Here is a 17,205-nt window from a genome sequence, read left to right on the forward strand (position 1 = left end):
GCTGCTGAGGTGAAAAATATAATGCTTTTAAAAGCAAAAAGCTTGAGAGCAAAGTTAGTGAAATTATACTCGGATAGGTGTATTTGCGAACGCTGGAAATTAGTTCCAGTTTTAAACCAATAGAACCTTGCTGTTGGTTTTAATCAAACTAATGTTGAAAAGGTTTGCCGATGAGAGGTTTGCTCAAGATTTATAATTCAATTTAAAGTGTGAGTTGATTTACTTTTAGTCGGTGCTTTGCATTTATGATGTACCGCAAAATCACTCCACTTTAACACATTCACTGCCACCAACGCACATGTGCGTTCAGCGTCATATAAGTTTGTTCCTAGGCCACGCCCCCTGGCAGTGAATGCGTTAATAGTCCAGTACTACAACTGTGGCCCGCGAGTTCAACACGAAATTAAGTATCTTTACCAATGACGGCAATGACAGATGCGGCGAAAATGACTGAATCACGATCCAAATGATGACTTCCATTAATTATTTAAGGTTTGATTAATTTTCATACATTATTTAATATTTGAGTGTTTGTTCTAAAAATGATTGTCACTTGGAGGTCACTGTGCTGCTTTCTCGGTGATTTGTTTAATGTAGCGTATTCTAAGCTTTTTCTTTCTCTTGTTTGTAATCTTTCCACAATATATATAAATTCATTATATACTCGCATACCTATCTAGTTTTCACTGGTAAATTCAAAATTCGAAACCAATACCAACTCGTTCAACTATTATATCAACATTAACAATGCAAAATGTTCTCATTGCTCCCATTGTTCTCGTAAAATACGGAATTCACTTTGTTGCTACGAAACTGCAAAACTGGCCAAAGTTGGCATACTTCTGTAGGTATTCGCTTCGCAAAGAGCTAATTAGTAAGTTGTACAATCCGAAAAGAGTTGTAATACCTCTTTGTTCAACCTTTTATACTATTCAGGACAAACTTTACTTTAATCTTTCACGATTATTACACATTATTAAATTGTACAACGGGACTTAATCGCGTATTTAAGTTTTAAGATTTACCTCCGACGTTTCGAGGACTTGTCCCCGTGGTCTCGGAGAAGAGCTAAAGTTCCCAGTAGTGACTTAAATGCGCGACTAAGTCCCGTTGTACAATTTAATAAATTCAACTTTGTTACAAAATTTATTATCTTTAATGGGCTGTTTGAAAGCGTATCCTTTGTGCATGTTATATTTAGTTAAACGATATTGAAAGACAAGTATAAGTATATCATCGCCCACACTGTTAACTGTCCATCGGTAAACCTTATTACAAGAGGCATAAGGTCTACCAATGGACAGTTAAGAGTGTTACTGTTTGTACAAGTATGGATAAATTCCAATGTGTAAGTGGGTGGTGTTTCCTTTAACGATCTGAATGTTATCCAAACAAGATTATAAGGTAACACATGGCGTTACTCATGAAGTTCAGTCAAATCTAACAAGCCGTTGATAATCGTTTGTCTCTATTTGTCACCTTAACATTTGTGCTTATTGGAAAGAGAATATAACTTGCTTTGGCTTGCACTAAACTAAAACAAGTGGTATAATGCACTAGTGCGATAATTAGCACATTACGTAACTATGTCAAAAATTTAAAGGATCATATCATACGTACTGTAAAACGATACGTTGTTGTACGATACTTGTACGAATAGGTAATTCGCAACTCGTGACGATTTTAAACACTCCCTTTGGTCGTGTTTAAATTTATCGCCACTCGTTTCCAATTTTCTATTTTTCACATTTGTATCGTAATGTACTATATTATAAGAATTTATAACAATCGCTGCTGTGTGACTTGCGAGTTCTGATTAGACGCCCTGTTTTAATAGACTTATTTAAAATACGTCGCAATTTTCTCTTCACGTCTAAGTTTACTACACGCCCTTAATTACAGGCTGTCACCCGTGTAACCTTTGGCGGCAAACGTTGGTAAATGAGCTTTATGTGTTACTCTTTAAGGTCCTATTTAGTGCACGTTTTATGTTGCATAGGATTAGGCTTGTGGTCCTCGCTTGCTAATTTACAATGTGTCAAGTTGCTAAGTGTAAATTCAGTATGCTAATGAATACTACAATTTACGTTGTAATTTTGTAAAATCGATGTTGAAGACATGGGTTTCTTACCCGGAAAATGTACCCTTTGCATGTATGTACCTCTACTCTACTCCTCTACTCTAATTATCACTTAATATCTGGCAGACCGAGCTTTGCTCGGAAAACATATAAAAACTCAAAAATGCGCGTTTTCCCAGAGATAAGACATAGCTCTTCTTCTTCGTCGTAACCTCATGACTGAGGGTCGTGACCGCCATAAGTTGCGTTTTCTTGGATTGCTCTCCAACCTGGCCGATCTTCTGCCTGCCTGCCGCATAGAGCCCTGGAACTTGACGCGTGTGACTGCCTCAATGGCATCAAACCAGCGTGTGGGTATTCTGCCTCTGCCTCTTCTGCCCTCAACCTGGCCACCGATCATCAACTTCTCTAGACTGTCGGGTTCCCGCCGGGCCAAGTGCCCAAAGAACCCGAGGATTCTCCTGAGACAGATAGTAGATAGACGGGTTTTTATGTTGAGCTCGTTCAGAATAGACACGTTGGTGCGATGCGCTGTCCATGAGATGCCCAACATTTTGCGCCAGCACCACATTTCGAACGCGTCTATTCTTGCCCTTGTGCGAGCTTTTAGGGTCCAAGTTTCCGCTGCATAGAGAAATATGGAGAAAACGAGAGTGCGCATGAGGCGTATTTTTGTGTTGCGCTTGATGTTTCTGTTTTTCAACACATAGCTGTCGGAATTAAAGGTAAAAACAATGAAATTATATCGCTGTAGACCCGTTTGTGCAATTAAATATGTGTACAAAACGCGAGAGTTTAAAGTGTTATGAGACCTAGCTAGATCGATTTATCGCCTCCAAAAACCTAAACAACGGGAACTTGGTACCATTAATTCTCCAGGAACCCATTTACCGAGTAGTAGGCCATGTTAGTGCAATAAATTTTGAGCTTACGAACAAAGGCACAATCTGTCGTAACTGTATTGATTGGCTCCGGAATTTTATTATATGTACGTATAAATAAACAAGAATTGCTCGTTTAAAGGTATTAGATTTGCAGAATGCAAACGCCTGTAGTTTTAACACGATCAGATTTACGAAACTGACATTTATTGGTAAACAAATACGAAGGTACACATTTGATTTTAAATCTTTCGACTATCATGGAAGAGAGCTTTAAACATTTTCGCTGGCAATCGTAATCGCCGCAATGATAATTGCCTGGGCTATTTTATGACTTGCCAATATCATATCAAGGTTTTTAAACTTGTCATAGATATAGTTACATTTTCTACCAACTTATTGAAACGTCTCAAATCATATAAGACATCGCCCCCGGCAACCGCACGACGTGCCATCCATGCAATCACACACAAACGAGATTGTTCACCGCAATCCTGATAGGATGCATGCAATAGAAACGGCAAGCGTCGAGATATCCGACATCCGTACCCTGCGGACGTTTTCAGTTCTGATTCAGAGCTGCGTCAGGATTTAACACGACGTTATAGAACGACGAGCGAATACGCTGTGGCTTGGGAACAGCAAGCGATTTCGGCGATGGCACACTGCAAGAATTTAACGTTGCGTATAGATCAGCGACCGAAAACGCCTTGAGTGAAACTCATTGTAATGTCATTTTTGTATATACCTAATAAAGGAAATCGGCAATTCTGAGGCCTTGTGAATTAAAGACACTGAGTATTAGCGAACGAGTTGTCTAGAAAAGGAAAAGTTCACAATAAAACTGTACGTTTTACTGATTTAATAATGCTTCTTTAAGCAATGATAAGGTCATAGCGTTAACTTTAAGCTAAAAGGTTAATTTGATCGCGAAAGGAATATTTAGGTTAGTCACTTTGAAATTTCACGGAATCAAAATTTCATTGAATGCTCCGTATTAACCTGCTTTACAACAAAATTAAACGTGGAAACTAAATACATTAGGTACTAATTCAGTCCCATGCCGCTGTTCCTCAGCGTGCAGCAATTACTTATTACCTCTGTTGGTTCGAGACCGCTGTACTCGTATACAAACAAACAAACAACTGTACCTAGTTTGCATCTCCGTGTTTGATTTTCCCGGGACTGGGACTGAAATTCGGGACGGATTGCGTTTCTGTATCGAATATTCGGGGTGTAGGTAATGCTTTTATCGGGAATTCTAGTTTTTAGCGTTACAGGGAAACCGGATCAATATGTGGTAGGGTCAAAATTAGCTCTGGGGTTGAGTCATGTGTCTGTTCAAACAAATCATTTTTAGGGTTCCGTACCCAAAGGGTAAAACGGGACCCTATTACTAAGACTTCGCTGTCCGTCCGTCCGTCCGTCCGTCCGTCCGTCCGTCCGTCTGTCACCAGGCTGTATATCACGAACCGTGATAGCTAGACAGTTGAAATTTTCACAGATGATGTATTTCTGTTGCCGCTATAACAACAAATACTAAAAACAGAATAAAATAAAGATTTAAATGGGGCTCCCATACAACAAACGTGATTTTTGACCAAAGTTAAGCAACGTCGGGAGTGGTCAGTATTTGGATGGGTGACCGTTTTTTTTTTTTGCTTTTTTTTTGTTTTTTTTTTTGCATTATGGTACGGAACCCTTCGTGCGCGAGTCCGACTCGCACTTGCCCGGTTTTTATATTTCTCGCTTCTACATCACTACATCAGCAACACTTCTGTAATCACCACCCGAATGTCACCTTAAGTTAGGAGAGGTGCACTGCCGTCTGCCAGTGAAATTTATTCTTATTAAACGCATCAGACGTTAGAAAATTTGTAATTATTTACGTGTCAGCAACAACTTTGTCAACCAAACTACTTCTGCTCACTATCTACTACACTGCTTATCGTATTAATAAACTGAATTGCCAGCAAGTTGCAGAACTGATACTGATCAATCCCGAGCGAACGCCAATCCTCCCGGCACCTCCGATAACGCCACGTCGCGCCAATTGACGACAACTTACGCCAACCCACGCCACAGCTTATCAGCTGCAATGTTCGATTGGTGACAGTTTGCGCCATCCGATGCAGCAATTTGCTTTCCGCGCGACTTTTTAGATATCAGACGGGAATTTATTGTTGAATTGATATCGTTCGTTCGTAAGTTTCAGCGTATGTTAAAGTTATGTGGATTTGTGCAAGTTTGCATTACTATATTAACGCTTACTATGTGCTCGTTGGAAAGTTTACTGAACAGTAGATTTCAGGAAATCAAACTAAACAGCAAGCCCAAACAGCCTCTATTATCGAAACAGCAATTCAAATTCAAATTTATTTCAGAACAATTAATTGCATATACAATTACAACTAAAATATAATTAACTAAAGTACCTACCTATAATTAAATATGTTAGCAATGCATGTTGACTTGGCAAATTTTGATGTTCTAATCTACATAACCAAGACTCTAGAGTCTAATAGCTAGAGCATGGTTATATATAGCTTATTTTTGTTATACACGGCGGAGCTCATAATAAGAAAACATGCTAAATTCCGGATACTAATACGTCTCCATTAGTCCATTACGCTCTAAAAATGTAGTTAGTCGAACGTGTACTTTATTGCACCAGTTGCGAGTTTCCTAATAGACCAATGCAATTTGATTTTTTTGTAGGATTAAGTTCCGGCAAGCTGGAAATCGGTTTAATACCTTCATTTGGTATTAAATGCGTGTAATCCAAGTTTGCGCAATCCCAGGAACTGACCAAATGAAGGTATTAAAACGATTTCCAACTTGCTGGGATTTAATTCCTCAAAACGCTTTTTATGGATCTAATTTTATTAACCTATAATACAGAAAACGATTATTCAATTTACTGTTTTGTATCCCTAATCTCGTCGAATATTACGGTACTGGTACGGTGCTTGGCACTTACACATTATTTTTTTACAACGCACCCAAATACAAAAACTGTTTTACAAAAATTAACTCAAGTTAACATTTAGCGTACCACCGTATTGGTTTACACAGCCTTCCTTCTACGCCAGCCACTAGTTGCATTACCTTAATGGAACTCCGCTTGCTACTATACTTCTCCACCCAAAAGAGCATATAAACCACATTTACCCCACCACTTACGTCTTTTTCAAACTGGGGCAGCCTGCCGCGGGAACTGTAGCGGTAACTTTAGCAAGCGCCTATCTAATTATTCCCTTTTTATGAAATACGAACCTTATCACTTAGATCTTTAGACTGGTTTTACAACAATGCGATCGTGAGAGGTAGGAGATTCTTTGTGGCAGCAGTGGAAATGGAACGGCACGTGCAAACAGCTCCGTATTGTTACGCTTACAAATGTGATTGAATTCTGCCTCAATGTTGACTGTTTGTTTTCTGTTGAATTTGCGTTTTCAGATATGAAGAGAGTAGCTATTTATCTACCGCTTAACTTAGAGGCGCTTAGTATGCTAATATCTTTCTGAATGAAAACTCCTGGTGTTTTAAGTAGAACAATGATGATACTTAATGTATATGCAAATGTAATTCCAAAAAGTATTATTTATATCGTTAAGTCGTCGCATAAAGTCATGCCAACAGCGCTCAGAACATTTCAAATGATATTATGTCCATTGACATGAAACACAAAATTAGGGGCGATCAATTTGACGAACAATATAAAACTAAAAGTATGAAGGTTAAACGTAACCTTTATACTTTTAGTTTTATATTGTTCGTCAAATTGATCGCCCCTATATTTGTGTCATTGTGTTATTCATTATATATGCGTTATGTTGATGTGTTACTAATACTCCAAACCAAAAATTTCCTGAACCGTCTCTCAGTCTAGGCGGCCCCGGCGTCGACGCGCACGCACGGCACGAGGCCGGCGAGGCCGTGGTCCGAGCACAGTTCCTCGTCAACGAGGGCGCGTTGGTCACAGCTACTGCTGACGATCAGCTCCACCTGTGGACGTTTAGACAGAAGAGCCCGCAGCGAGTACAGAGCCTCAAGTTTCAGAGAGAGAGGTAAGATATCATTTTTCTAGGCCCCAGAGCCTACCATGAGGCCGGCGAGGCCATAGTGTAGTTACCCGTGAACGTACCTGACTAATGCAAATGAGGCCCAGAAGTAATTTTGATGTATCACACTAAGGATCGATTGCATCGAACAGTCTGTCATCGATAAAGAGTTCGTAAAATTTTATTGTTAGGAAAGTTTCATAGCTCACTGCTGAGTGACGTTGATCAGTCCGCTAAATATCTTTATTAATCGAGGGCCACGTAACGTGCACATTCGGAGAACCTGCGTTTCGTGACCAAAGCGTTACAAGGATGGAATTCTGTGCACTCGTGTAAGAATGTAAGTTACTTGGGTTAATAGAAGTGCAAAATAATATATTTATTAGGTACTCATAACTATGAATTTCAATTAAGTGTTTTTATTTATTTATCACAAACTGGAATGGAAAGCGATGACAGATAAATGCAATTCTCCTGAAATTCAATGCGCAACGTGTCTCTGATATCCTTTTTATAAAATGGTTGTACGAGAAAAATACATCCATTGAAAGAGCTAGGAGCTCCTCAGTTTGATGACAATATTGGAAACTCATAAAATGTGCCCTATTATGTACACGTGAACGGGATGTCATATCGAAGCCTTACGGCTCGATTCGGAAAATGAATTAGATTTCTACTAGACTTCAACAAGTTACGATACGGATAATTTAAAGATATTTGTAAGATAGATATGTCAAATTTGACGTTTCCGCGATTCTGGAGGTCCTCTTGAACGATTTCGACAAGTTATGATTATGACTTAGATATCCAAGTCACATCTAGTCGATATCTAATGTAGATCTAGTTGATCTCTAAATCGTCTCAAGATCTTGTGATTATCTCGAAATCCGAATAGGCCTGTTATTTTTTATTTAAGTAAGATATGAATATATTTTTTTTATTGTGTTAATCCGCGAAATATAAACATACTACCACGGATTCAGCATGTGATTAACTAATAGGTAAGTTAATCGCATGATTCTAATTAATTTATTTTAATTTTTAAACAATCATTCATTTACTGAGATAGATGGATACTAATGATAGTATAGATAGATAGAATATTCTTAACACATTCTGTTCGTAGTCGCTTTCCACTACAATGCGGGAAAACGCTGGGATGGGCTACAAGCCTAGCACTACGAAACCGTTGGCAGTGAATGCCCTCAATGGAAAATACAGGTTTAGAAAAACAATAGATTAAAGATAGAGGCAGACAACAGGCGGTTTTATCGCTGAAGAGCAATCTCTTCCAGACAATCTTAACATGTAGACATGATTAGTAATTGTTCTACAAAGTTTTGATCCTGCATAATCATTTAAATCGCTAAAAAGAACCATATAATCCCTCGAGCATTGGAACCCTTTCGAAAGCTCTCAAGCGCTTGTTAATTCTCCACGAAACGTGGCGACAAAGACATAAACAACGAATAGACGAAATCAGCTCTTTTGTAGAAACGTGATCATTAACGGGCAGAGATTACCGCCCATTGGAGGCTGCAGTTTGAAGCAAATAAATTATTGATGACAAATAAAGCAAAGAAGTCCTTACATTCAACTTGGAACACACCGCTGAGTAGGCTCTAGGGGCACGTCCCGGCATTTTAAAATGGTTATTGACTGAACCATCACAGGATATTGTTACGCAATAACTTTACCAAATCCGTAGCTTACAGGTAATTGTATAAAGATAAAAATGTATTTATAAATATCAATTACTTATTTATTTTATGAATATCAATTATATATAAAACATGAGTTGATTGAGTTGACGACTTTGTTTGAATTGACGAGTAAGCCACGTTATTCTAATATTTGGTACTTGCAGACAAATTATGATTTATTTCTTATCCGCCAATCCCAAAATACTGTATTTTTGTCCTTCATTTTTGTAAAAAATATGTGGGATAGAAATAAATAAATATTAGGGGACATCTTACACAGATCAACCTAGCCCCAAACTAAGCAAAGCTTATTGTACTATGGGTGCTAGGCAACGATATACATACTTATATAGATAAATACATACTTATGTACATAGAAAACGGCTGCTATTTAACTGATCACCAGATTTAGTAAAATTTAATAGCAAAAAAATCTAGTTAACCACCCTAAAATCATGAATGATCACCAAAATTATAACACCATTTTAATGTGAAATGATTACCAATTTTATTACATTTTACTATCCTTTTAAAGGAAATGACACCAAACTAATCATTATTAACCCAAAAATAGTCAATGATTACCAAATTTCAAACCCCATTTCAATGTGAAATGATAACCAAATTTTTACATCTTGCTATCCTATTAAAGAAAATGACACCAAAATAATCATTGTAAACCCAAAAATAGTAAATGACCACCAAAATTAGAACTCCATTTTAATGTAAAATGATAACCAAATTTTTAAATCTTGCTATCCTACTAAAGCAAATGACTCTAAAATAATAATTGTAAACGCAAAAATAGTAAATGATCACAAAAATTGTAACCACATTTTAATTAAAAATGTGCTAATATTTAATATATCGTTATCCTATTAAGTTAATTAATCCACTTCGTCACCTTTTTCTAGTAGCATTTTATTTCTGTAACAGTCGCAGTTCTAACCTAACCTAACCCACTTTTCTAGTAGCATTTTATTTCTGTAAGGGTCGCAATTCAAACCTAACCTAACCCACTTTTCTAGTAGCATTTCTTTTCTGCAAGGGTCGCAGTTCAAACCTAACCTAACCCACTTTTCTAGTGGCATTTCGTTTCTGTATGGGTCGCAGTTCAAACCTAACCTAACCCACTTTTCTAGTAGCATTTCTTTTCTGTAAGGGTCGCAGTTCAAACCTAACCTAACCCACTTTTCTAGTAGCGTTTCGTATCTGTATGCGTAGCAGTTGAAACTTAACCTAACCTACTTTTCTAATACCATTTCGTTTCTGTAAGGGTCGCAGTGCTAACCTAACCTAACCCACTTAACTGATAGCAGTTTAACTTACTTTTCTAGTAGCATAACGAAATGCTACTAGAAAAGTAAATTAGGTTAGGTAGGTATGCGGTGCGGGCTACGGGGGGTTGAGCGGGAGGGGCTAGTAATTTTGGCATCAGTTTACTTTATTTGGTAATATGTATAAATTTTTTGGTAATCAGAGTGGTTTATTTAGGTGAAAATATCGCATTAATTTGGTCTTCAAGATTTGGTGATCATTAATGATTTTTGGTGATCATTCAATATATTTGGTATTTGAATACAATTTGAAGTGCAGTCGTAATTAAAATGGTGGTACTTTTGTATAATTTTAGGCCTTATTTTTTTGGTGTTCAGTATTTTTTTTTGGTAAGCATGTTTTTTTTATTTAGGGTACCTAAGTATTATTTGGTGGTCATTATATTTGTAGCCATAGAAAACACCCATGACTCAGGAACAAATATCTGTGCTCATCACAACAAATAAATGCCCTTACCGGGACCGAACCCAGGACCATCGGCTTCACAGGCAGGGTCACTATCCACTTGGCCATACGACCGGTCGTTATGATGTATAAAACACATCCTGGTAATATAAATCATTGCTACCCATGGATGTTCAGCGCTTGTCATCATTGCTCCATCTAGTGATAACCAGCGATCTGCAAACAACTGACAATAGGTAAACCTAAGCCTCGCTCATCTCGCTCATTCCTCCCTTTTCAGACAAGGACAGTAGACTATAGAATTAATTATGAGGACAACAAGAGCTTCCGTCATGGCTCGTGATTTAATCTAATCCGTCATCTAATTCCGCCCCGTGATAGAATGGAGAATGCTTACAGTTATTTATTCGAGGTGAAGCTTTTGTTAAGTGCTGAATAACCTTAACGGAACGTGCAGAAATTTGGATTGGCTTAATTTAAAATGCGTACCTTAAGAGGCTGTCAATACCTAAAACGCGCACACAGTGGCAGATTTGCTCTAACGCCCAGTAGGCTTGGGCCTAGTAGAACGGCAAGATATTAGGGGCGGCAGTCTATAGATGGGTGCTGAGAAAGGGGCAGCTAGTAGTTACTACAGGGCCTGAGGCCTATGGCGGCAAACACTGCAAATCCGCCACTGCGCGCACACTGTATTTAGGGTACTGGGTATTTTAGGGATCTCAAGGGCTGAAGTGACTCCTGTGATGTTGCTTATGTCCATGGGCGACGATGACCGCTTCCCTTCAGGCGGCTCGTCTGCTCGTTTGCTGACTATTACAAAAAAACTGTCTATTTGTATTGGAGTAAATGAGATAGCAGTGTCGCATGTTACTGGGCTTGGGCAAGGGAATAAGAAAACTATTGAAATAAAATAATGTGGATTATTTGTGTAATAATAAGTCGTTAGCGGTTTAGGTATAAGTGTTTTTAAATTATTATTTTAAGTGCAGACCCATAAGTCAAAAAAAATAAAGACATAAAACCGTTTGTTTTATGGTGATTTGAAGACCAATCTTTGCAATTACATATTTTCTATAGAGCTGATTTCGTTCTATCATGTATCGAGTACGGCCACGGTCTTTGAAATATAATAAATATTAACATATATATTTTTTGCCTTACTAAAACGACTAGTTTTCCTTAAAAAACTGTTTAACTAAGTAACATCAATTTCAAGGACATTGGGTGTTGACAGCCCCTTAACGGAACGTGCAGAATTGAATTGTCTTAATTTAAAATGCGTACCTTAATGTGCTCAGCTTTGCCTACTGCCAAATATTGCACCTTGAATTAAAACGAACCGAAACGTGCACGTGCCTGTAGGGTTAAACCAGTGGTGGGCAAACTTTCTTCATGGAGGGCCAGAAAGTTTAGGAAATTTAAGTGGAGGGCCAGAATTGTAGCCAAAATTTATTTTGATTTGCGATAATCGTGGGCCAATGCCACATACTAATTATTTCATAGGACCGGCGGCGGGCCGGATAAAATCCTTTCGCGGGCCGGAGATGGCCTGTATCTGGTTGCTGCTGTGAGGGCTGAATCCCTGGAGCCTGTGGCTCCCGTGGGCCGGATGCTTTGGGTGTCGGCGGGCCGGATTGGAACGCGTCGCGGGCCGGAGTTTGGAGAGCCCTGGTATAGAGGGATACTGTATTTTACTCATAGTTAATTTTGTAGTCACAGTAAATTTACTGCCATCTATCGACACAACATTAAATGATTTTTTTTATTTTTTTTAGAACGCCTTATGACTTTAATTGACCCACGTTCCTTCATTGATATGTGTTAAAATCGTTAAATATCAAACGGTGTCGCCAACGCCATCTACCCAAGCATAGGCCAAAGGTGTGGCGCCATCTATTCGAGAATAACTTTTTCTTGTATTCCGAGGCACGTTTTTTCCTTAGACTTTATTCATCTTATACGGAGTTACATATGTCTTACGTATGTCTTTGTTAAGACTAAATTAATCTTAGAGGATATAACCAACGGAGACGCCATGTCTATAATTTTCGGTACAAAACAGTCTGCCGTTTTTTGCGGGGGAGGGGCACATCAAATGTATACGTAACGTAAACATACCCATGTCAGATAAACGTCAGTCCATACGTATGGTTGACATGTGGTTGACAATTGGCCGTCTATTTTCGACAGACTAGGGGAACGCCTGTTAATGACCACTCCGTTTGGTTATATTCTCTAAGAAATTAATAGTTATTTGTTTTACAAGGGGGCAAAGTTGTTGTTTAACCCTCGTGCTTTGAAACCCTCGCAACGCTCAAGATTCCATTTTTCGAACCACTCGCTACGCTCGTGGTTTAATTTTGGAATCTTTCGCTTGCTCGGGTATCAATATTTGCACGAGCGGTTAAACAACAACTTTGCCCCCTTGTAAAACAAATAACTATTTTCTCATTCCATCCAAGCAAAGGTTTGTAGCGGCTCCTAAACGCCATTGATATCATAGGTTCCCAAACTACCGCCAAAGCTAAAATAGTTTGGAAACATTTAACTGGTCGGTCGATACCAAATTACTCCCCGAGGACTTGAGGTATCGTTTATCTAGGGACCGACCGTTTGTGGGCTCGACGAGAAAAGGTACCCGGTAACTTGAGCCCTTAAACGGCTTAAACGATTCGAGAGAATGCCTGAGAGGATTTGAACCAGCCCACAAAATAACTTTTTAACAAAATAGTTTAGTAGTTAAGTTTGGGAACAAATCAAATTATTTTATTATAAAATCATATTTTATAATTTTTAGGACACATTACCCAAAGGGTAAAAACGGGACTATATTGCTAAGACTTCACTGTCCGTCTGTCCGTCCGTCCGTGTGTCTGTCACCAGGCTGTATCTCATGAACCGTGACAGTTGAAATTTTCACAGATGATGTATTTCTGTTGCCGCTATGACAACAAATACTAACTTCGGTGGGCGAGTCCGACTCGCACTTGTCCGGTTTTTTTATTAAATATATCAGTTTATAGTTTAGTAGTTATATTTTTATGTTAGGGTTCCATCCCCAAAGGGTAAAAACGGGACCCTATTACTAACCCAAACGTCTGCACGTCTGTTCGTCTGTCTGTCTGTCTGTCTCATGAACCGTTATACAGTTGAAATTTTCACAGATTATGTATTTTTGTTGTCGATATAACAACAAATACTAAAAAGTACGGAACCCATGGTAGGCAAGTCTGACTCGCACTTGTCGCAATCTTATAATACGATTTACTTTTCTTCTAAAATTTCTTACGGCACAATTGGAACTTTAAAATACGTCAATTAATAGATCCAGAAACGATATGGATTAGATATGTCAGTGTCAAATGTGACGTTTCTTCAAACAAAAACGTCACTTTTGACACTGACACATCTAATCCATATAGTTTCTAGATGTATTAATTGACGTGTTAGATTATATTTACAAGAAACAGTGGACAGGTATTGAAGAACCCTCATCAAATATGTACACCCACCCACAAACGGCTCAGCGATAACAATAATTGTGTTACAAATGGTTCAGCCCTCGATTAATTGAAGCGGACCCGAATACAAACGACGCGTTATAATCCAGAATATTTAGTGAGAATTTAATACTAATTTGCTGACAATGCATTTAGAATTTAATATTACATTTTAGTCGTCTTAGCGTGACTTAAGCACAGGTAAATAATTAAAATATGGTGTATAAATTCGTCATTACCAGACTAAAATGGAATTGGCCGGGACATGTTGCTAGTCAGAGTGATGGCACAGGTGGACTAAAATGTTAACAGAATGGTGGCCGCTTTCAGATGAAAGAAGCGCCTGGCGTCCGTTGGCTCGTTGGGTGGACGACATCCGGAAAATTACGGGTCACTTCTGGATGAGATTAGCTCAGGACCGGGACAAGTGGCGTACTAGAAGATAAGCCTATGCTCAGCAGTGGGCGATAAAGGGCTGATATAATGATGATGATGATGTATAAATTCGAAAAAAACGTCTACACAGTCCATATGACAGATTTTATCTTCTAAGTACTTGTATTTCCAAAGAAAAACGCAACATTAAAGTTAAAACCGTTTATAACGACGAATCCCGTGTTGGTACAATATGAATCTTTAATCTGGGTTATAGCGACTATCGGTTATCACGAACATAATTTCATCGGTCACTTAGATGTTGTTAATATTAAACGGTTTTGACTGTTGCCTGTCCGTATATATCTGACCTGACCCTTATCAAAATTGTGTCTATTTAATGTTGTAATATCCACCACGGACAGGACAAATTAGATCTCAATCTACACACGACCCGGGCATTCAATATTGTGCCGATTAATCGGTACCGGGACAGATAACGCTCCGTCACACAGGCCTATTCGGATTTCGAGATAATCACAAGATCTTGAGACGATTTAGAGATCAACTAGATCTACATTAGATATCGACTAGATGTGACTTGGATATCTATAAGTCATAACTTGTCGAAATCGTTCAAGAGGACCTCCAGAATCGCGGAAACGTCAAATTTGACATATCTATCTTACAAATATCTTTAAATTATCCGTATCGTAACTTGTTGAAGTCTAGTAGAAATGTAATTTATTTTCCGAATCGAGCCGACAGTTAATAATCGGGCCGTTACCGGCCGGATGTACGATTATAGGCCGCGATTAATCGTGTCGTCTGGTCGAACGACATATCGTCGACTTACTTGAGATTAGGAGATGAATCGAAGACGTATGTCAGTTCTATTTATTGATAAGAGATTAATTACCTCAATGTGTTTTAATAGATAATCCGCCATTATTTTTTTTCATTTTAGTTGATTTTCTAAAGTTATTTTACTTATTTTACATGGCAAAATGTTACACATGCATTCAAATGCGGTAATGTGATTTGTGCATGAATGTATTTGATATGTGTTTCGATAATTCACCAACCCATGTTCTTGTAATTAATACATTAAGTATTTATTATGCAACTACATACAATGTCCGGTAATCCTGCCAATCTGCGTGCCGCTAATCGTGTTAATCATGACAATTGGCCATTGATTCGCTTGATTTGTGGACCGTTAGGACTGATGCGTGATCTGAGATACGTAATAAGATACTGTTGTTGGTACCTATAGGTGTAAATTATGCTCTGTTTCTTGATGACTATATTTTTCCTGTCTTAGCTGTGAATTGTGAAATCCTAATAATTATCCTTTTTAATTAAGTAATAATTTTCAGAAATTACGTATTATTTTAAGAGCCGAGGCAGTAGTCAATATCATTTTTGTACACTACTATTTGGAAAATTTACATACCTCCATAGTCAAAACGTCCTTTAAATTGAATTAAATTAGCTTTCATAAAATGACCAGCAAATGACCCACGGCAAAACTGACGTTTTTGTTTGAAGAAATGTGACCATTTTATTCGCCTGACAAGACATATTATAGCCTTATCACAGCACTAAAGCACAATTTCTGTGCACATTCGAAAATTAACCCGATACAATCTTCTTAAACGCGTTGTTCAATATTCTAACTGTTCCTTTTTTGGCCCTATTTTCCGCCGAATTGCTTAATTTCCTTTCACATGTGACATTAATAAGGAGATTAGGAGACCTTGGCATTGGAATTGTATTTCGAGCTCTGAATTTCTATGAATAATTCAGGTCACCGTAATCGAGGCGTCTGAGCGTTGCCGTGCTATTGAATGAACTCTAATTTCCGAAATTGCGAATGAAATACGACGTTGTATCCGTTTGTTTAGAGTTCAAAATGTAATGAGAAATATTATCTCCTATCACAATCATCAAGAGGACAAACCTAAAAAAAAATTGAGTGCACTAAAGAGACAAATTTTAGCGAACGAACAATACTTACTAGCTTAGCGTAGCTTTTTAGTCGAATGATACTTTCGCTTAAATATATACTTGCCTTGGTTCGTGACAAACGATTCACGCCGCAGAGCCCGCAAGGGCCACCCGCGCCGACGCTGGAGAGACGACATTGAAGAGTTCGCCGGCGGCACCTGGACTAGACTCGCGCAAAATAGAAAATCGTGGTCATGCATGGAGGAGGCCTTTACCCAAAATTGGGTCCCCAAAAACTGTAATTAAATTTATTTTAGATTTTAATGGAATTTGTACTTAATTGTGATCATTTATTTTAATTACTTTATAATTTTATTGTTCTTGCCTAAATTTTATGTTTTTGTGGGAATAAATGGCTTTATTATTATTCTCTTTATTCAATTAGGGTCTTAGGTTAGGGTTTTACAATGTGAGTATAAAAGTAAAATATAAAAACACTTACAAAACATAACAAAAATATATAAACACATTATAAAAAACCTAACCTAGGGTGCCGCCGGCAGCGGGGCAGGGTCCAAGCTGCCGGTGGTCAGGGCCGCAGAGTGAGGAATCGACGTACTATACGCGCCGTGTCCAAAATTACCGCCTTCTGCATCTGACCCTTGATCCAACCACCCAGCGAGAGTCTCTCTATTATTATTATTATTATATACTTGCCATAATATTCCTTTGGCAGAATTATCTAAGTGTATTAGGTTTGGGTTTTCTGCCGAATAATATTATGCGAAAAGAATTTCTGCGAAGTAATATTACCTATGCGAAAAGCATTATGCCAAAAGTATTTCCGCAAAAACGATATTTCTACCAAGTAACATAATGCAATACAAAATTCCAATAAACAACCTTCTG

At 38.1% G+C, this 17,205-nt stretch overlaps 1 protein-coding gene across 1 annotated transcript in view; it reads left to right on the plus strand.

Annotated features, from left to right (window-relative positions):
* The window catches only part of LOC134794115 (syntaxin-binding protein 5-like), a 346,598-nt gene that overhangs the window by 322,326 nt on the left and 7,067 nt on the right, over window positions 1–17,205 (plus strand). Inside the window, exon 3 of the mRNA XM_063765822.1 lies at window positions 6,849–7,031. Coding sequence (XP_063621892.1) covers window positions 6,849–7,031 — 183 coding nt within the window. The remainder of the gene's footprint in view (window positions 1–6,848; window positions 7,032–17,205) is intronic.

Source organism: Cydia splendana, chromosome 10 (assembly GCF_910591565.1).
Source record: "Cydia splendana chromosome 10, ilCydSple1.2, whole genome shotgun sequence".
Classification (NCBI taxonomy): domain Eukaryota; kingdom Metazoa; phylum Arthropoda; class Insecta; order Lepidoptera; family Tortricidae; genus Cydia; species Cydia splendana.